This window comes from Arctopsyche grandis, chromosome 10 (genome assembly GCF_051622035.1).
Source record: "Arctopsyche grandis isolate Sample6627 chromosome 10, ASM5162203v2, whole genome shotgun sequence".
NCBI classification, from domain to species: domain Eukaryota; kingdom Metazoa; phylum Arthropoda; class Insecta; order Trichoptera; family Hydropsychidae; genus Arctopsyche; species Arctopsyche grandis.
The window spans coordinates 28,867,624-28,889,533 of record NC_135364.1 but is presented as its reverse complement, the minus strand read 5'-3'; the positions used below and the strand labels follow the sequence as shown (position 1 = coordinate 28,889,533).

General features: G+C 32.1%; 1 protein-coding gene across 1 annotated transcript in view; it reads left to right on the top strand.

Annotated features, from left to right (window-relative positions):
• The first annotated feature begins 235 nt into the window (after positions 1-235).
• LOC143918411 (fatty acid synthase-like) overlaps positions 236-21,910 on the top strand; it is a 31,197-nt gene continuing 9,522 nt past the window's right edge. Inside the window, exons 1-13 of the mRNA XM_077440330.1 lie at positions 236-333; positions 9,844-10,009; positions 10,086-10,278; positions 12,647-12,767; positions 12,841-13,044; positions 15,601-15,881; positions 17,788-17,930; positions 19,494-19,697; positions 19,808-19,997; positions 20,150-20,306; positions 20,412-20,581; positions 20,662-20,813; positions 21,609-21,792. Of these exons, the coding sequence (XP_077296456.1) occupies positions 9,845-10,009; positions 10,086-10,278; positions 12,647-12,767; positions 12,841-13,044; positions 15,601-15,881; positions 17,788-17,930; positions 19,494-19,697; positions 19,808-19,997; positions 20,150-20,306; positions 20,412-20,581; positions 20,662-20,813; positions 21,609-21,792 (2,164 nt within the window). The 5' untranslated portion in view covers positions 236-333; position 9,844. The remainder of the gene's footprint in view (positions 334-9,843; positions 10,010-10,085; positions 10,279-12,646; positions 12,768-12,840; positions 13,045-15,600; positions 15,882-17,787; positions 17,931-19,493; positions 19,698-19,807; positions 19,998-20,149; positions 20,307-20,411; positions 20,582-20,661; positions 20,814-21,608; positions 21,793-21,910) is intronic.

The following is a 21,910-nucleotide window of genomic DNA, read 5'->3' as shown; positions in this document are numbered from 1 at the left end:
ATAAACATATGTAGCTGCGCATGAAAAAAGTTAATATTAAATTTCAGATGCATGACATATATTAGATATGTTGGTACATACATTCATATATTTGGACTATTCTATTTTATATCTATTCATATTTATAGTTTAGATTATTTCCAAAAAAATTAGAACAATTTTTTTGCCACTGTCTACCGGGCATTCTTTGCACACTAAACGCACGTATAAAAGCTTAGTAGCTTTGATCAGATATCAGTTGTGTGGTTGATAGCAAGTGAACCCAATCACTTCCGGTGAAAAAGTGTTCATATTGTGAAACAACCAAATTTACATCGTGCTATCATCATCTAGGTAATTGAAAAAAATTGGCACACTTTAAGTTAAAGTGATCTCTCGACACCATTTTATTTTCGCCAAGTACTTAATTAATATTTTATGTACGACGGTGAAATTTCCTATGGAGAAATTGTAACAAACTAGGAATTTTTATTTGCGCGAACTGGAAATTTTATTAAAGGCATAAAATTCCTTGAAAGTGAAATTTCAATTATCCACGTCGACGTTTTCAGGACGAAATACTACATAGGTATTTCACGCTTCAATTTTATTCATTTTTTTTAACCAGTCTCCTAATGTTTACAGTCACTCTTTGTTGGAAGTATAATTCTCAGTTTGTTTTATTACAATTTCACTCTGCAACCTTCATCCAATTATTATAAGTTAGTCTGGAATATTGCGTCGAATATATGCGAAAAATGTATGATATTTTGTATGAAGTCTCATAAACTGTCGTACCAAATGAAACTATTGAATGATGTAACATACATAAATGTACCTTAGCAAACCGCAACTTTAATAGTTTTGATTACTATTTTTAAATGCTTTTTATTACCACGAAATTATGTTCACAATACATCCTATAACTATTTTATTACCTACTGATCTACTGATCATTTTCTATTTTAAAATTTTAATTTAATTTTGTAAGTAATCATAGTATTACATTATTTAATTTAATTTTGTAAGTAATCATAGTATTACATTATTTAATTTAATTTTGTTAGTAATCATAGTATTACATGGTTATTAGTGATTCTGTCATAGAATCTACTGGTTAGTTTGTTAGTAATGTCTATAACTAACGAAATATTATTTATGGCATGCAGTTTTTTCAATTTAGTATATATGGGTGTATTATAAATTATTTTTCGGGATTTATTTTGTATTATTTCGAGCTTGGAAAGGTTAGTATTCGAGGCGTTATTCCATACAGATGAAGCATAGGTTAAGTTTGTTAATATATATTTTTCATGACCATATACTATGTATATTAAAATTATGCTCGTAGATGAGCATAATTTTAATATACATTATTATATATATGTTTATATAAGTTTATTTGTATTCTTCTCGATATTAAATTTTTGATGTTTTGAAAATATTTATTCAGAATGCGGAAAATGTAGTCTTGCGTATTTTATTTAATAATATATTTTAAAGTGTTCCATGAAAAATTTTATGAAATCTTGGCATTTCTACGAAATACTCTTATTTGATGCTATATTGAAATATAAATGTTGTATTATTTTCAATATTTGGATGTAAAAGTACAGTTGCTCTACTATAATCTACCTATAATATGATTGATATATGATATATAAAATCAAAGAAAACTTAACGAATTCATTCATCGAATGTACATACATACATACCTTATAAATTTATCTGCTCGTTTTATTTTCTCTAATGATTTTGTCAATTATTTTTTATCGATGGACAATTCATTTTAAAATAATACTAATCGTATTTCTCGGCGTTTCTCAGGCGAGTGTGAAAAATAGTTTGAATCATAGAAAATTTTATAATCCAAGTTAGTGTACCATATGATAGTATATGTGGTAGTTTTAAATTAAAAACTGTAGGTTTGCATAACGGAGAAATGTATGAAATTTTTTATGCTTTAAAATATTTGGTTATGTACATGAGAGCATTTTCGATAAAAATTGAGCGCAAATGTTAGGAAACTCACACAAGACAAGAGTTCTACTTCTGCTTGTCGGATTTTTTTCGATTTTTTTTTTATTGCTTAGAATCACTATATATATATTATAAACATGAAATATCAAGAATATGAAAATAATTTAAAAGATCAAAATAAAATATTGAAATATTGTTTTAAAAAAAATTATTACTTTCGGTTTACGAATTCTAGCCAAAACCTTGTGAACTCTAAGTTAGTACATAAATAATACAAATATTAATTTTCAGTTTGATACGTTCAGTAGTGTGGAAAAAATCCTGTTATTACAACATATTTGACTTCTCTTAGAGGAAAAAATCCACTTGCGATTGATTAAATTAAATGATTCTATTATTTTTTTATTTTCATTACATTGATACAAGGATTATAATTGAATATTCATTTGTATGTATTTAAAAATAATGGAAGAAATATCAAACAAGACTAAACTGCCACTTCTGGTTGACAGATATTCACCAAATTTTATATTGCATTTTAATTTTTTTTTATATTATACTTAGTATTTAGCTAAAAATTTTAAATATGAAATCGTTTAGTTTTCGAGAAAAGCATTAAAAACCTCGATTCTCTAGAGTAAAAGTACTACTTCTGGTTGGGGTAAAAATGTTATTGTATAAAATTTATAATTTTTTTTACATGTAAAAACAATTCAGTCTGATTTGGTTAGCGGTTTGGAACATAATTGAATTCAAAAACTTAAAAAAAGAATACACCTATTTATAAGGGAAGGTGCCATTTCAGTCAACGTCAATATTTAAAAAAATAATACGTTCAGGGGTGTGGACAGGATCCAGGCGACAACATTTTTGACCTTTCTAAGAGAAGAAAAACCCACTTCCGGTTACATTAATACAAAAATTATACTTGAATTTTTTCGTGAAGATCACACATGTTTAAGGGGTCGAAAAAAATAGTGGATGATAAATCGAACAAGAGTAAACTGCCACTTCCGGTTGAGGTATGCTTACCAAATTTTATCCATAACTTTCTATTACGCTTAAACTTCTAGATATAAAATTTCAGTTCAATAAACCAAAAGGTTTCTGAGAAAAACATAAAAAACCTCGATTCTCTAGAGTAAAACTACTACTTCTGGTTCAGATAAAAATATTTAAAAAATATAAGGTTATATATATTATTATTTCTATAACATGTAAAAAAAATTTTATCCGATTCAGCGGTTTGGGAGAAATTGAATTCAAAAACTTTAAAAAAAGAGGACACCTATAAGGGGAGGTACCATTTCCGGTCAACTTAAAAATTTGAAAAAAATTTTCGTCATGTCTATAAGAATTTTAGTACCCGATACCAAGTTTTGGTTCGATAGGACTAACGGTGTTCAAAAAATCCCCAAAACACACAGACACACACACACACATTTTTTCTAGATCATGAAAACGTGATCAGTGATCGATTTCGACTTCAAAACAGTCAAAATCTCAAGTTCAAATTTTCGCATGATCACAAAACTTCATCTCTTGTTACTACGTACTAAATAGATAAAGTAAAAAAGTGAACGTCGAATAATTAATGTAGTGACACTCTATGTAGATAATAATAATATTTTGATTTTTAAATGCTTTTTATTATTACGAAATTATGGGTGTATTATAAATTATTTTTAGGGATTTATTTTGTATTACTTGGAACTTGTTAAGATTAGTATTCGAGGCTTTATTCCATACAGGTGAAGCATAGGCTATATGAGCGCGTGATATAATTTTATTTTATTTTAAGATGATAAAGAATTGTGGCGATTAAATATTGGGTATATTGAGGGTATACCCCGCATCGCCTTGTAATAATATGTAACAATTAAATCATGCAGTATTCAAATGAACGTGTAATTATAAATTTAAATATAGATAAAGTACGAACGAATGCGTTGAATGCGTTGAACGAACTCGTGCATGGTAATGAAATTGCATACATTGTATATCAAATCATAAATATTATTATGAAACGCTAATTATGCGCAAAGCGAACGAATTGTATGTAAAAATAAAACAATAAAACAAGTCAATCCCCTTTCGAGGGGTCGGGTCATGTGATTAAAATTGCAAATGGCGATTGAAACGTTCCGTATACAATTGAAATGAAATTCCATAATTTTTTACATACTTCCTGTGCTTGCGTTGAGGTCAGGGCAGGTCAACGCGCTTTTCCCTCCGTTATTATTAATTTTACATTCCTAAATTTAAAGTGGAGCGCGAATTGAAAACGGAAATGGTGTAAGTGGCATCTCGTAATTTAATGGTTGGTCCGGATGCGGAAGTGGTCTTTGTGTTGCACCGGCTGAATAGATTGCCTCGGATTTCTTTATTCGCCATCTTAAATCATATCCCTAAGTGACGATAGTTTTATTTTATTTTTTATTTTATTTTATTTTACAAAATCAATTAATCAAGCACACTCGTCTAACAGATTGCTCCAAAGCGACGAGTGGAAATGGAAAAAATACAAGTTAAATAAACAAATTATAAATACAAATATACAAATTACATAAGGAAAAGATAGCTAAATAAAACATGAAATCATAATTAAAAACACTAACTCAACCTTTCTAAATGGTCGCGACCTCCATAACTTAAGAAGTGGTGCAAAGAATGAAGAGAGACGTGACAAATGTCAATGGCACCATCCAGTGAATTTAAGAAACGGAGGCCGCGAGGAATGGGAGAATAACTAAAAGCCACAGTTCTAGCCAAAGGAGTGTGAAAAAGGGGACGATGGCGGGTCCATATAACACTCTCTGGAGCATGAAGGCCCAACTCAGCCAGGATAGACGGACAGGAGATACAGCCTCTAAATATGGAAAACAAGAACTTGATGAGGGCAACACTCCTCCTGTGGTCAAGAGAAGTGTAGCCGACCATACCCATGACGAATGTTGAAGGAAGTATGGGTAAATCCCATATTGCTCCTTATAAAGCAGTCTGAGAAATCGTCTTTGGACAAGTTCAAGCTTCACAGATAGAGACTTAGTGTAAGGATTCCAGATCATAGAAGCGTATTCCAAGATACTCCTAACTAGAGCATTGTACAGCAATCTCAAAACAGCGGGATTATGGTAGTGTCGAGAATTACGAAAGACAAACCCAAGCATTCGTGAGGCAGAGCAACACACAGAGTCGATATGAACAGAGAAATTTAGGTCACTCTGGAATGCAACCCCAAGATCAACAGTTGAATCGATCCAGTTCAATAAAAAGTTACCAACAAGATATGGAAAGGTACGATCGGGGGTGGATCTGGATCTGGAGTAACACATAACCTTGCACTTGGAGACATTAAGAGGCAAACAGTTGGTTGCCTACGTACTTACCAAGAGTCATTCAAAAAGTTCCCGAACATGCAAAATGTCCATAAGTATAAACATAAAACGAATCTATGGCCAATTGTATACATACTAGGGGTTCCAAAAAACCGCCCGAAAGAAAAAGGCGGTTTTCGGTTTTTTTCAAATAAAAAGCCTGTTGACCGGCTTTCACCGGTGAATATTATGATTTCTTTGAAAATTATGATTTTTTACATACCTCTTTTACATATACTTCACTTACGATTACAATTTAGGAAAAAATTTTGCTCTTATCCGATCGTTTTCATATTGCTCATTTTGGTCATCAATATAAGTAAATGTATCCTCCGCAATTACGATGGAGAAAAAATATCGTTTTAGGCTCCTTTTAAATTTGAATTTCTGAAAAGTGCCTGACGTTTAACCAGTTTTTAGTTTTAAACATAGATGGCGGTAGTAAAATAAAATTATTAGTATTTTTAATAAAAACAATTATTTTATATACAAATTGTACAAGTGGTATGTTTTTAAAAAACTTTTTTTTTCATGTTTTAAATTTTTATATTGAAAAAAAATTGTAAATATACATACTATATTATACAAAAAAATAATTGCATATAAATGAAATTGAGTTATAAACATGAACTTTCATAAGATCACTATTATATATTACTAGTTGCTTAACCCGGCTTCGCTAAGTATTTGTAATATAAACAGCTTAAATATGGCCAATCTAATAATAAATATTCATTTGTTTTTTTATTAAATTTATTTTAATCGAAAAAAAAATATTCAACCAATCGAATCGTCATAGAAACTGACGATTCGATCCCCCCCCCGGGCTATCACCCCCGGCACTTTCCTACTTTTAATTTTATTATTTGATATTTTTACTTTTTTTTTCTATTATCATATTACACACAATGTGCTATTGTTTTTTTTATGATTGTGTATAAATGTATTTTTTTCTGTGTATATATGAATATATTTGTATTTTTCTCTTCTCTCTATATTTTTTCGACCATTTTGTCGCATTAGGGACTCCTGCAATGTCACAGTGGTCCAAAAATAGACTTTAACTTAAATAAATAAATATATATGAATGAATGCATACAAGAAAATGTCGGATATGTTCAAAGGTGACTCGAAATATAATCGAATCTGCACTGTGATTGACATCCCCTGAGTTTTGTCTGAAATCTAAAAGCAAGACTTGTATACGTTATGTAAATTCTGCATTCATTTTACATTTTGTGATTTCCCAAAATATTATATTATGTATTAAATTTTAATTTCAATGGATATATTAATTGAGTACATACATATGTAAGTTTATCTATTGCGAGTTAATATCGAAATCTATTCAACTAGTAGAATTCGTTTGATTCGATACCAAACTATTAGAACTCTACGTAGTTCCGTTTCTCATATTACATACGCATAGTTTAATAACATTTGCAAATGAATAGTTATTAATTTTGTACAGAAATTAAACAGAACAGCTATGAGTTATGAATTAATGAATCTATACACACTGTAAAGACTAGTATATATGTATATGTACATTAAATATAATATACGTATGTATATCTTGCTTCATTCAAATATAATATTTTATTTAAAAAAATCTAAGAGTAGGGTAATTGTGTATGTCATGAAATTATACACATGTACATACAAATGTCAAGAAAAAAATATATGTACTTGAATGCTCATGGTGTATTTTGTCGACGAATTCGTCACCGCTGGGCAGGTGGGAAATTGCAGGCTTCGTTTATATCGCTTACTATTTTGGACAGAGCCCTTGAAATTAGAAGGATCCTCGAAATTTTTACCGTCTCCCCCTCCCCCCCCCTCTCGGCCCTGCATATGCGTATATAATGATTTAAATTTATTGGTTTTTAAATAAAAAAAAAATAAGGTTTGTGGAAGGCAAGATACCAAAACAAACATCAATTCGTTGCAAAAAAATTGTCTCATACCTCCCACTTATTTGATGTTTCAGTTTATTTTTGAATTTCTATACAGTTTGGTCATAGTATTAATTTAGCCCAACTAGTAATGGTAATATAATAAAAATGAAATTTAAAAATAATTAAATAAATATTAAGATTCAAAATGAAATATATTAAACAATCTGATGTAACGTGAGACTTACAAGAACCGAGCATGCTGTCGCATTCGTGCAATGTGTTATAACATTGTAAGGACGTAAAATGATTTCTTTATGTTTTTAAATTATTTATAATTAAACTATATAATATTATGACGTTGACAATTACTTTGATCTTCTAAAAAATATAAATTTCCATTCATATATATTATTATTTCCATTAATGATATCATCAACTGACGTATGTATTTTATACTAGTTATTTTACCCGGCTTCGCTCAGTATTTGTAATATAAACAGCTTAAGCATGGCGAATCTAATAGTAAATATTCATTTATTTTTTTATTAATTTGAATTGAAAAAAAAATCTTTTTTCCGCCTTCGCCTTCGCCCACGGCGCCTTCGCCCCCGAAGCCTTCGCCCCCGGCGCCTTATTTGAATCGAAAAAAATATATATCGAAAGTCATGGAAACTGATTTGTTTTCGATGTTACGAACCAACATTACATATTTTCTTACATACATACTTACAAAGTCTCTTTGGAAATTATATATTAGATTAAAATTTTATTAATCTAAATATTTCAAAATACGAAACACGAACTCATAACTAACAAAAAATAAAAGTCAAATTCTACCGACCTCACGAACAGTTTTGTATTTCTTAACAAAATACAATACGAAACTGAAACGAAATGTAATTGGGCATCGCGGGTCGATTTTATTCTTATGCTAGATTGATTCGACTATAGCTGGTTTTATATAAATTTAAACATGTAGAGTTTAACCTCTAACTGAAAACACTTTCCAATGATTTAAAATGTTACAATTATTTCAAATCACATTTTCACCGTTTTTGATCAATCATTTCCTCACACGACTGATAAATTGACACACTACGTCATTATGTAATGTTTCGTACAAGTATGTTAGATGAATTGGGATGGATGAGTATTAGCATTAGTCTAAATATTAGTACATTGTCTTTTGTTTATAAGTTAGATCATAAGTTATTGCCTAAGTTGTTTGATGATTATATAACAAGGAATAGAGATAAACATGAAGTTTATATACTAGTTTTTATACTAGAAATAAGGACAAACTAGTTGTAAGTAGAGTAAGAAGAAATAAGACAGCTGGGGGTGTTTTTCACAGGGGTGTGCTCATGTATAATGCCCTCCCTGAGTGCATCATGTCTGCTGAGACCATGGATGCATTCTTGCGAGGTGCGAAGAGACACCTCTGAAAGGGACAGTACATAGATAGTACTCTAAAGTTAATTATACATTTTAGAGTTAAGTAATTAAGATGTATTTTTACAAACCTCCTTTACGTTTCACTTACGATTTACAATTCAGGAAAAATTTTGTCTCTTATTCGATCATTTTCATACTTTGCCATATTGCTCATTTTGGTCATCGATATAAGTAAATGGATCCTCCGCCATTACGATAGAGATAAAATATCGTTTAAGACGCGTTTGAATCTGGGTGACGTCTATGTAGTCTTTAGTTTTATACATAGATGGCTGTAGTAAAATAAAATTATTGGTATTTTTATTCAAAATAATAATTTATATATCTTAATATTATATACAAAACTAAAAAAGATGTTGGTTTTTAAAAACTTTTTTTAAATTAGCTTGATAGCTAAGATAATATGTATATAAATAAATAATAATAAGCTTATTGTAAAAAACTAAATGTATGTAAGCTTATTGTAAATCATATTTACAATTAGATACAACATAACTTCTTATTGATTACTTATCTCACAGATAAAACTCAGTGAAGAGATATACTTTTAGCTGTGAAATGTCAGATCTGACATATTTGGCCAAAAATCAATATATATATATATATATATATATATATATATATATATATATATATATATATATATATATATATATATATATATATATATATATATATATATATATATCGTGTATTACCTAACAAGAAGCTACACGCCAAATTTGAAATTTATATATACATATGAGAGTTAAAACTATAAATATTTATATATTAGAGATAACGAGAACGTATAGAGCAAATTTTATAAAATATAGAGTGAATTATAGTCGTTTAAACAAATAAAATCTGATATGACCATATCACGGCGAAAAGGTTGAAGATAGATTATGGTAGCTTGCAAGACGTCACCGTACCCGAAATTGTGGATATTTGATACGCATTGTACACGATATTTTATCTCCAACGTAATGGCAAACGATACATTAACGTATATTGATGACCAAAATGAGCAATATTGCAAAGTATGAAAACGATCGGATAAGAGACAAGAGATATAAAAAATGACCCCTTACACGAAAACCATGTGAACTGTATAAGAGGTAAGTAAAAATAAATAATAGAATCACTCACAGAAAATCAAATTGTATTCAAAGAATGACGCCGAAACCTCAATACGATGAATCGTCAGCCGAATCGACCAATTCCGGTCATCGTCTCTCCCATCCACTTCCAGGAGACGAAATTTGCATCACTGGAATCGCTGGACTCTTTCCCGATTCGGATAACGTCTTAGAGCTTAGGGAAAATCTATTCAACAAGGTACTAACAAAACGTGATTTATTTCAAGAATTTTTCATGACAATAAAATTAATTTTTCATCCCCAATCGTCACCAGGTGGATTTGGTCTCAGACGACGATCGCCGCTGGAAATTGTCCCATCCAGAAATACCCCAACGTACCGGAAAAATCAATCATGTCAACCGTTTCGACGCTTCTTTCTTCGGTGTACATTTCAAACAGGCTCACACCATGGACCCCATGTGCAGATTGCTCCTGGAGAAAGCCTACGAAGCTGTCGTAGACGCCGGTAATGTTAATACTCCACTAAGAATTAAAAAATATTCTTTAATCTGCTTTAGAAATTATATTTCTCTTATTCAAAATAATATTAAAACTAATCCCAAATCATTTTGGTCATATATAAATTCAAAAAAAAATACCTCCTCTTCATATCCTTCCGTAATGTATTATGGAAATAAGTCGGCTTCACATGGTTCTGAAATCTGTACCATTTTTGCTGACTATTTTGACTCCACTTTCAATCGTGATTCTACCATTAACCTTTCTATCTCTAATACAGATACTTCTTCTTGTAACTTATCTACTTTTCATTTTGACTTATCTACTGTACTCAGTCACATCAACTCTCTCAATGTTAATCTTGGTGCGGGTTGTGATGGTTTGCCTTCTTTTTTCCTTGTTAAATGTGCTGTCCCATTATCTCTTCCCATAACAATCCTTTTCAATCTTTCTATGTCGAACGGTAAATTTCCTGACTATTGGAAATTATCTTACATCACCCCTATTTTTAAAAAAGGTGATAAGAATCTTATTGAGAATTACCGTCCTATATCTAAACTATCTGTCATTAGTAAAATCTTTGAAAAAATTATCTATAATTTCCTTTTCTCCAATTTCAAAAACTACATTATACCTGAACAACATGGTTTTTTTAAGGGGAGATCGGTAGAGACTAACCTGCTTAATTTCACTAGTACTCTCACATCTTATATGGACAAACGAATCCAAATAGACGTCGTTTATACGGATTTCTCTAAAGCTTTTGATAAAATCAATCACAACCTTTTACTCAATAAACTTTGGTCCCTTGGAATCCGAGGAAATTTATTTCGTTGGATCTCTTCGTATATACTAAATCGTCACCAAATCATAATTCTCAATGGTTTTAGATCATCACTTAGACATATTCCTTCCGGTGTCCCACAAGGGTCGCATTTAGGTCCCTTATTCTTTTTACTCTATATTAATGATATCTCATACATCTTCAAACATTCCTTTATACTTCTTTACGCTGATGATTTAAAAATTTACAAACCTATATACACCATAGACGATTGTCATAAGATACAAGAAGATCTAGATAGATTCTCTATATATTGTTTAAATAATGATCTTTTTATTAATCTAGAAAAATGCTCTATTTTAAATTTCACTAGAAATAAGTCAATTATTACTAATCAATATCAATTAAATCATTCAATCCTTAACACGTCATCTTCTATTAAGGATCTTGGTGTAATACTCAATAATAAACTAGATTTCTCTGAACATATTTCTTTTATTACCAACAAAGCATTTAAATCTCTTGGATTCCTACTCCGCTCAACAAAACCCTTTAATGATCCTTATGTACTAAAATTACTTTATTTTTCCTTTGTAAGGTCTCACCTTGAATTTGCCTCAATTATCTGGTCACCTTTTTATTTATCCCATATTAATTGTATTGAGAAAGTTCAACTTAAATTTATTAAATCCTTACGCTACCTTTTTCCTACCTATACCCATTCTACTGTTTCCGACATTTTAAAAATCCTTTCTTTTAACAATCTTTCTGTCAGGCGACGACATTCTGATGCTATATTCTTCTTTAAGCTCATAAATGGTTTCCTTGATTGTTCTGATTTACTGAATAAGGTTAATTTCAGAATCCCAGTTCGATACCCTAGACGCGTTACACTCTTTTCACTTGATCCTTTCAATACTAATTCCCAAAAATATTTTTATCTGCAGCGCGTTTATCGTATGTTTAACGGAGAGCTGAATGAGGTTGATCTGTTTGGTATTTCCCTACATCAATTCAGGTCTAACATCAAGAGAATCTTGACCGATTGATTCATTTTTTCTTCTATTCTATTTTTCCAATATTTCCATTATTTTTATACTTTAGTTTAGTTATGTAATGTGCTATTTAATCATATTATAGCTTTCATTCCTTTCCATTTCATTTGTTTATTTTGTATTTACCTTTTTCATTTGTTTTTTATATTTGTAAATTTCAATTTCTTCTTATATTCTATCTTATAACCTTTTCCAAATATTTTAATACTATAGTTTAATTATGCAATGTACTACATATTTTGTCATGCCTTTATTCTTTACTTTTTAATTTGTTTTCCTTATATTTATCTTTTTCATTTTTGTAAAAATCTATTATTGGACTCGGGTGTTACATATATTATTTATTTACTTTTTGTGTTTTTTATACCTATCTCTGTACATCCTGTCTGTTGATTTTTCAATTAATAAAATAAAATAAAAATAAAATAAAATAAGCTATACCACATGTACCTATATAATATAGTACTAGCGAGAAACGTTTCAGTACATTTCCTCCACTTGCACTTCGCTTTATTGTAGTTTTTTTTTTATTTCAGGCGTGAATCCTAAAATGCTGAAAGGCAGCAAGACGGGAGTGTTCATCGGAGCTTGCTTCTCCGAGTCTGAAAAGACTTGGTTCTACGAAAAGATGCAGGTCAACGGTTTCGGTATCACCGGGTGAGCTATTTCAATATTGAATGCATACCATTAATATTTTATTGTCACACTAAATCGAGTATTGCCTCTGCAGATGTTCGCGTGCAATGTTGGCCAATCGAATCTCTTATTGGCTCGGATGCACTGGTCCGTCTTATAGTATTGACAGTGCTTGTTCCAGTTCTTTGTACGCCCTCGAACATGCTTTTCGAGCTATTAGAGATGGGCATTGCGAATCTGCCATCGTTGGTGGTTCCAATTTGTGTCTACATCCCTACGTATCCTTGCAGTTCTCCAGGTTTGTACTATTCAAACTATTTTATACTGAAATTGGACATACGTCAGAGAAATGTTATAATAATATAAGTGCCTTTACGAATAAATAAATTGTGTTGATAACACTGTTCGACAAATGACGACTTTTTTTTTGGTTCAGAGACGAGATATGACTTTTATTATAGAATTATGCCCAGTGAACACGAATGTGGTAATAAAAAATGTTGATTGGCTCGAGATTCGGAGATATATGTGTTTTATAAATCGCGCGATTTTTCTATATCTTTGCGTTGTTCGGTTGATGTCTCAAAACCTGTCAATTTCCTGTTCAAAATGAATATTGAAATCTATAGTCGGATATTTTATCTTCCATTTATAGTACTTTTCAGCTTTCAAATCTCTCTAAGTAGTCATCCAGTTCAAATCAAAAGTCAAAAGTACGTATTTTCACTTGGGATTTTTTCCCACTGTTAATACTATTATATATTGAGTTATTTCTATTGAAACATGTTTATTGAGATAGTATTCTGACCACACTATTTTTTGTTTTCGTTTAAAAGGGTTAATTGGAAGTGTGCTGATCTTTAAATCGGTAAAATTGCGAGCATAAAGCTCGTACTAGTGTTTACTCGTATTTACACGAATCTGAATTGAACTAATAGGGATAATATATTAAATTATCTTTATATGAGAATTAAAAAAATTCCACTTAGAAAAATCATATTTCGACTATTCTTGTGGATTAATAACAAAAATTCTATTGATAACTGTCTTACCTCGATAAAATAAACGAATTTTTGTGTCGAACAGTGTAATACGCGGTACGTCTCCATAACCACGGAATATAATCAAGGTCATCACATATTCACTACAGAAATTAAAGTTTTATTTTGATATAGATTTATTTACAATTTGAGTATATGGTGGTGTTAGGCGTTGGTGGCCAATCCGTTTCTTTTCTCAGTTGGCGGATTATTTTTATCTACTTTTTTTGTATTTGTCTATCCTTGAGAACTTATATTAACGTGTAATGTATAGTTTCAACGAAAATATGTATAATATAAAATGAACGATGTTTATATTAATTCAACTTAAATAATTGATTATTAATTTAATTGAGTATTCGGCGCCACCAAGAGAAATGTTTTTACATTTATTTATAAATAATTTTTACATTTCTCTGGTGCCACCCCTGAAATTTTATGTAGAATGCGGGCGATCGCCATGCCACTTTTAAAAACTGTCAAACTACGATGTTAATTGAATATGTTACTTAAATGATCAATTTACTTATAAAAATGTATCCCATGTTGTTTATTGCGTGTTTTTTAATGCATCTTGCGAGTAATATAAACAAACAGAGATGTTTTTATCGGATATACGTCGAGCAGCAAGCATCAAATACGACTGCCGCCAAAATTATTTGAAAATGTCTGTGGACATTCCTCGCTTGACAACAATATGAATTTTAAAGCCACTTCTATTATTATAACATTTCTCTGTAGGACGTACATGGAGGCCCAATGTGCGAACGAAGGTACAAGACTTGAGTTGAGTCTTAAGTTGATCGTTTTCAAACTTTGCCATTTTGCTCGGTTTGGTCATCAATATATGTGGAAATCAAGCCCGCCATTACCATGGTGAAAAATAATCGTAATAGACACGTTTGGAAATACTCCATTATCTTTCTCGGTGACGTCTATTGTCCACATCGTCGGATTTATCCACACTATTCCGATCGTTTTTTTCCTTCTCGCCACCCTCTCGCTATGTCAGATTTTAATTGTTTAAGCGGCTATAACTTTTTACTAGTTTCACTCTGTATTTTTTCGAACATCAAAACTTTGCTTATATGTAAGCGTTCTTAAGCCTGCCTCACCGAAGTGGGGTATGCAAGTGCCCCAATTTTTACGTTTTTCGTAATAACTATGTGGTTTTCAAAGTTATACACCCTATATTTATTGTATTCCTAGAATGAACTATAAGAAATTTATTTTAATAGATTTTGTATGATTTAGAAAAGGGGTAAAATTTCTATGTTCCAAAGTATGTATGATTTAAAGGCGGTAGCGATAAGTCATGTTTTTGACTGTCCGCTTGCAGATTCTTGTTGATCGATGAATCAATGCGAGAGAAAGAGACAGCAATATTTTCGTAAGCTATTGCTTTCGTCGCTTTGGGCGCGTGACTTCAGTCGCCCGTGGACCTCACATGTCGATACTTTTTAATACAAAAATAGTCAAAAACATGCTATACAACTATAATTTTTTTATATTGATGTATAAAATGATTAATAAGATATATATTGAACCCATTTGTATTGAGAAAGGCTGTATTTTGATTACAAAATACTGGGGTCTTACGCGACCCCTGTTCGGGGCACTCGTTCGATCTCGACGCTCCGTCCTTCAAATGTTAATAAAAAAAAATATATTATAAAATATGAAAGATACATTTACAAGATTAAATTTTCATTATCACGGGGGAAAAATAACAAAATAACATTAAACGGCATGAAAGGAAATTTTAATTAATTAAAATAAAATGATTTCTAAACTTTCTTCCTTTGGCACTATAGATTGGGTGTCCTTTCGCCCGAGGGACGTTGCAAATCCTTTGACAAGGACGCCGACGGATATGCCAGAGCGGAAGCCGTCACCGTCATCTTTCTCCAAAAGGCCAAAGATGCCAAACGAGCATATGCTCAAGTTTTGCACGCCAAAACCAACTGTGACGGGTACAAGGAGCAGGGCATAACCTATCCCGCAGGACAAGTTCAAAAAATGCTACTCACCGAGTTCTACAAGGAGTGCCAAGTGAATCCGATCGAGTTGGAATTCATCGAGAGTCACGGAACAGGTAGAAACATATACATACAAAATTCAAATTTTGGTTTTGAATATCCAGTGTGGCTGAATCCGTGTGCAAATTCGATTATTCCGTTTAAACGAGCCTTTGCAAATACATTCTCGCGATCCGATGTCACGTTTGTGCTGGCACTTCTCATGCTAATTGCGTTCGTGTTAATTAGATGTTCATTCAACGTCCCGTGAATTTTGACAAAGTTACATAGACCTATACACAGTGGTGTAGTGGGGCCAGGTCGCCCCTCTGGTACTTTTTTTTGAGCCGTGTTCCCGGCACTTGATTTATATGAAAATTGTTTTATGAGTAAAATTCAAAAACTATTTTGGATAATATTAATAACACTAAGTCGAGAAGAATAAGAGGCGACTTAATCGAATTCTTTAAAATAATAAATAATCATAATTGTCCTATGTTTAAACTCAATACGTTCAATGAAAACACTCATCTTAGAGAACACACACTCAGACCACAAAAAGAATAAATTGATCAGATATTGATTGATATATTTTTATTATTATGAAATTATGTTCACAATACATCTTATATATATTTTAATAGCTACCGATCTACTGATAATTTCCTATTTTACAATTTAATTTAATTTTGTTGATGTAAAGCATATTAGGAAAAAGAGCTCAAAAACCTATTTAAAATTCTTATAAATGCTCATAATACATCTAATACATAATATTAATTAAGACTCTCTAAAGTCGATGACCTAAAGCAGATTGTGTTTAGGTAATCTGTGTTTATGTAATCTGTGTAATCTGTGTTTAATATTTTTATAAACAAGCTAGAAAACTCTCTTAAACTATAAGATGTTTGTAATTCTTCTTTTCCAATATCTTTTCTATATTTTTGTTTTCTTTTTTAGTTATTGTGTTACTGTCCCAGATATTTTTATTCTCTTTTATCTTTTGGTATTTTTCTCTTATTTCGTATTTTTTTTCGTGTTAACTTTTTTTTCTTTTATCTTATTATTGTTACGAATATTTTGGTTTTCATTTTATTATTTACTAGTTGTTTTACGTGGCTTCGCTCAGTATTTGTTACAGCGCAAACATGGCGAATCTAATAGTAAATATACATTTGTTTTTTTATTAAATTTATTTAAATCGAAAAAAATATAATATTCAACCAATTTAATTGTCTTCGTAGAAACTTTGAATTGTTTACGAAGTTCTCAACCAATGATACTTATGTACATATGTACATAGTCTCATTCGAAATTATATATTAGATATATGTACATATTAAGTCAAACTCCATGTGTCTATCGGTCTTTGGGTCTTCGCCGCCTTGCGCATGTACATATTATTAAATAAATTTCATTTTTGTATACCAAATATTGTGAGCAGACTCTCGTTCTAACATTTGGTGACAACAACCGAAAAGTAATCCGAGTATATTCAAAACTTAAAAGACAACTTAACGACGTTTGATGAAATTTATGGACATTTTTCATCTAAAAACACCCAAAACTTCGAAAGAAATCACTATTTGAACTATTAACCATACACAATTGAGGATATAATATAATATAATAAATAGTCATCTCCAAATTCACATTTTAAAATTTCATAATTTTTTGACATACATACATATGGTTTTGGCACACAACCACGGGTTTGAAAAATCAAAGATGTCGAAGAGGATGTATGGAGGGAAGTTTTTAGAAAATATAAAAAAACATCATAATTTTATTAAGAATATTTATTAATTAGCATTTGATATTTTTTATAAATATCTGAACTACCAATATTATGATGCATTTTTTATAAGTAAAGAAAAAGGAGGCGGTTATAAATATTAAACACTGCCCTGGTTCATTTTTATTTAACACTACACCATTGCCTTTACATATAATGCATGCGTAATTCAAACTATCTTCCTTTAGGTACTAGAGTGGGTGATCCTGAAGAACTATTGGCTCTCGATGAGATCTTCTGTACCGGTCGTAGCACTCCATTGAAAATTGGAGCCATCAAGTCTAACCTCGGACATAGTGAGCCGGCTTCTGGTCTTTGCTCTGTTATCAAGGTATTATCATCATCATTTACATACCAACATTCATCATTCACTGCACCATTCGTCTCTGTCTGAGCAACTTTCACCCATCTAATCTGATACGTTTTTCTTTTTCCATCTACCCATCCACTTGTGACCTTTTACACTCTTTTAGGTACTATTCAAGTACTTATTTTTTTCCACCTTTCGTTTATTCTTTTATTCATTTCTATTTCAATACCTTCAAACGTCATATGTTTCTTTCTTTCTTTATGTCAACCAAACAATGCTCCATATCGAGTAGTATGTATGCTGAGCTGTGTCCAAATTAGAACACGCGGAGACACGAGGTGCTCAAGGAGACACGCAGAAACACACACTTCATTATTTATTTATTTATTCATTTTTTATACCAGGAAGGCCTTATAGTTAAACCCCAATGCGCCTTACTGGCCAATTACAAACAATGCAGCATTTTTATTATACAAGTCAATTATACATACATTAATCAATCTCAAATAGTGGTGACATAGTAGGTAGGAAGGTTTTTAATCAATTTTAATCGGGGACCGTTTTAACAATGAAATCAGAGAAATTGGTAAACTCTGATAGGAAACGATCGACCTGGGTCACAAATATCCAGGTTTAACCAACAGCACTACATCTTTTCAATCGAGGCCACCTCATGGGATCGAACCCAGTGCCTCTCGGTGTTAGGCAGAAGCTTTACGACCGAGCTATGCTGCTGGCTAAAGTGGGACTCGAACCCATGACCAATATGTTCGAAATCATAGAAAGTCCACGCTGCTGGTTGTCGAATACATTATATATAATCAGCTGGTTGTCGAATACATTATATATAATCAGCTGGTTGTCGAATACAATATATATATTTATATAATCAGTCTTCAAAAGTATGATACGAATGGTTTTCTAAAGATGCGTTCAAATTAGAATACACTGAAGCTATTTAATTATCCTATAATAAAGTACATATGTATAATTAATTTAAATCCTTGTTTTTTCCAAATTAGAATACACTGAAGCTATTTAATTATCCTATAATAAAGTACATATAATTAATTTAAACACCTATTTTTTCCCTCATTGTAAGCTGAAGACATCATCTTAAGAAAGTAAATGAAATGAAAAGTTACATTACATAGCACAAAGGACGATTTATTCGAAAAGTGCTAATGTACAATTGCACAAATGCAATAAAGGCAACTTTTTGCATTGATGTAAACTGCTAACTCGCCAGATATGTCCGTAAATAATGGTAGAAAATTTTCCTAGTGAAGATTCATCCGAGTTTACCTCGTTTCGTTCTCATATTAGCATACATTCCATTGACCCATTCGTTGCATTCAAATGTACATCATTTGAACAAACGAAGCGCCGAAGCATTTCCCTTGTTTGCGTTATCCTTTGTCGTCGTCCGCATGAAAATGAGGAAGGATGTCCAATCAAACAACAACACAAACAACAAACAAACTCAGTCAACATCACAAAACCACATTTTCTAAAAACAAAAAAAAAACGACCCAATATACAAATGCACTGGCAATCAAAACGTATTTACTTTTTGGGTTTCAGGTTTGCTTCGCCTACGACACTGGTTTTATTCCACCCAATTTGAACTACGAAAGTCCCAGGGAGGGTGTGTCGGCTCTTTCAGAAGGAAGGATGACTGTAGTCTGCGAAAAGGAACCATGGAATCGTGGAATGGTTGGAGTCAACAGTTTCGGCTTCGGAGGAGCCAATGCTCACGTCCTGCTCAAGAACTTCTCCAAACCAAAGGTCAGTGAGTTTTGAGTCGTAAACTTCTTTACAGAGAGTATGATTTTTTAACGGAAGCTTTGAATAATCAAGCTAAGTTATCAAATATTAAACAAACCCTTTTATTTCAGATCAACGGTGGTATACCCAACGACGACTTACCCAGACTAATCTGCATATCTGGCAGGACAGAATCAGCTGTTAATCGCATCTTAGACGATCTTGAATCAAGACCAGTAGACGTCGAACATACTCGTCTCCTACATGGTATCCACGAGGATAACATATCAGGTCACGTCGTCAGAGGATACACACTTCTAAGTGAGTGAAAGTATATTTTTATATCTGAATTAAATTAATGTAAAATATTAGAATAAAAAGAGTTCGAGAAGTAGGTCGAGTAGTTTGGAGACAAAATGTGTGAGGGTTATAAGACAGTCGGTTGTAAATTTTAAACTGTATTAATTTTTCAGGAGCAAAAGATGACAACATGAAGGTGTCTCGTGAAATTCAATACTTTCCAGGTGTGAAGCGTCCCATTTGGTTCGTGTTCAGTGGCATGGGTTCTCAATGGGCTGGTATGGGGTCTAAGTTAATAAGGATTCCAGTATTTGCTGCTGCCATTGAAAGGTACGTTTTGACATGTACAGATTCCGGTTAGTTTTTCTGGAATATATATGTATATTTTTAGGACTATTAATAAGGCATAAATAAATATTAAATCTAATTTTTCAGATGTCACCGAGCTCTGCATCCGAAAGGCATCGACATCACTCACATCATTACAGACCCAGATCCGAAAATTTACGACAACATCTTGCACTCTTTCGTTGGTATCGCTGCCATTCAAATTGGACTTTGCGATGTCTTAAAAGACATCGGAATTGAAGCAGATCATTTTATTGGTACTTATTATCACTTCTTGAAGTAAAATCTTAAACAGTTCGCTTACTCAGTTATGTCATGTTGGATATTTGACAATCAGGTCACAGTGTCGGTGAGCTTGGATGTGCCTACGCAGACGGTTGCTTCACAGCTGAACAGATGATCCTTGCAGCCTACTCTAGAGGTCTGGCCAGTATCGAAACACCTTTCATCAAAGGATCGATGGCTGCAGTCGGCTTGGGATACAACGACGTAAGTCCTGGACTTTTAACTAGTAGTCTACTCTATTTCTTATAAAGCCTACTTTCATAGTAATAGCTCTTTTTGTTATTTTACCCTCCCGTAAAATGAAAACATTGAGTTGAAACAAGCACCTACTTAGCCCTTTGAGTGCCCTTAGCCCTTAGTGTAAGTGCGAGCAATGCGCACGCATAAGGTACACGTGTCGTTAATCTGTGGTTCAGTCTGTCTGGCGCTTTTCGATCGTTTGCACCGCATCGGACATATGTACGTCACAGTTAAAATACTGCCAGCAAAACGTACGAACATAATAACATATCAACAAAAACTTCTATATGTATTGTTTGCTACCAATGTTTCCTCTAGGGCAATAAGTCTCTGAGTATTTAGCGCCATCTATTGAAAATGTATTTAATTAACCCTTTGAGTGCTGACGTCTTTTCTGTTGAAAATCCGCCACGCTGAAAATTTCGCCAACATTTCCAACTAGAATTATTTAGAAATCCAATAGAAAGCAGGCATAAAAATTGAAGCTAATCCAAACAAACTCTAGATAACTACCGCCGAGGATATCGAGTTTTGTAAAGGTGTGTTTAGACTCTCTAATATATGTTGCAACAATATAAAATAAACAAAAGAAATCTATTAATGTATTGTGATGAATGTATTTTTCTTTGTTGTTCAAATTTAATGCTCATAATCTAAATGCCAAGCCAAAATCTAAAATACAGCAGACAGTCAGATTCTTAACTACGATTACTGAGATTTTATCAAAAAGGAGGAGTTTAAAATGCAAATATTTTTCAGGTGAAGAGCTTATGTCCACCTGACATTGAAGTAGCATGCCACAACGGACCTGACTCCAGCACTATTTCAGGTCCTGCAGACTCCATGAAGGCATTCGTTGAGCATCTCCAGAGTCAAGAAGTCTTCGCCAAGGAGGTGCCTTGTTCCAACATCGCCTATCACTCCAGATACATCGCAGAAGCAGGTATAATACTCTTCCCCAACATTTATACGTATATAACTTCATTGTATTTACTTCATCTTGCTTAATATGAATTGAGACGTAGAGAGGCGTTTGCCGGGTGGTGTAACTTCACTACCCC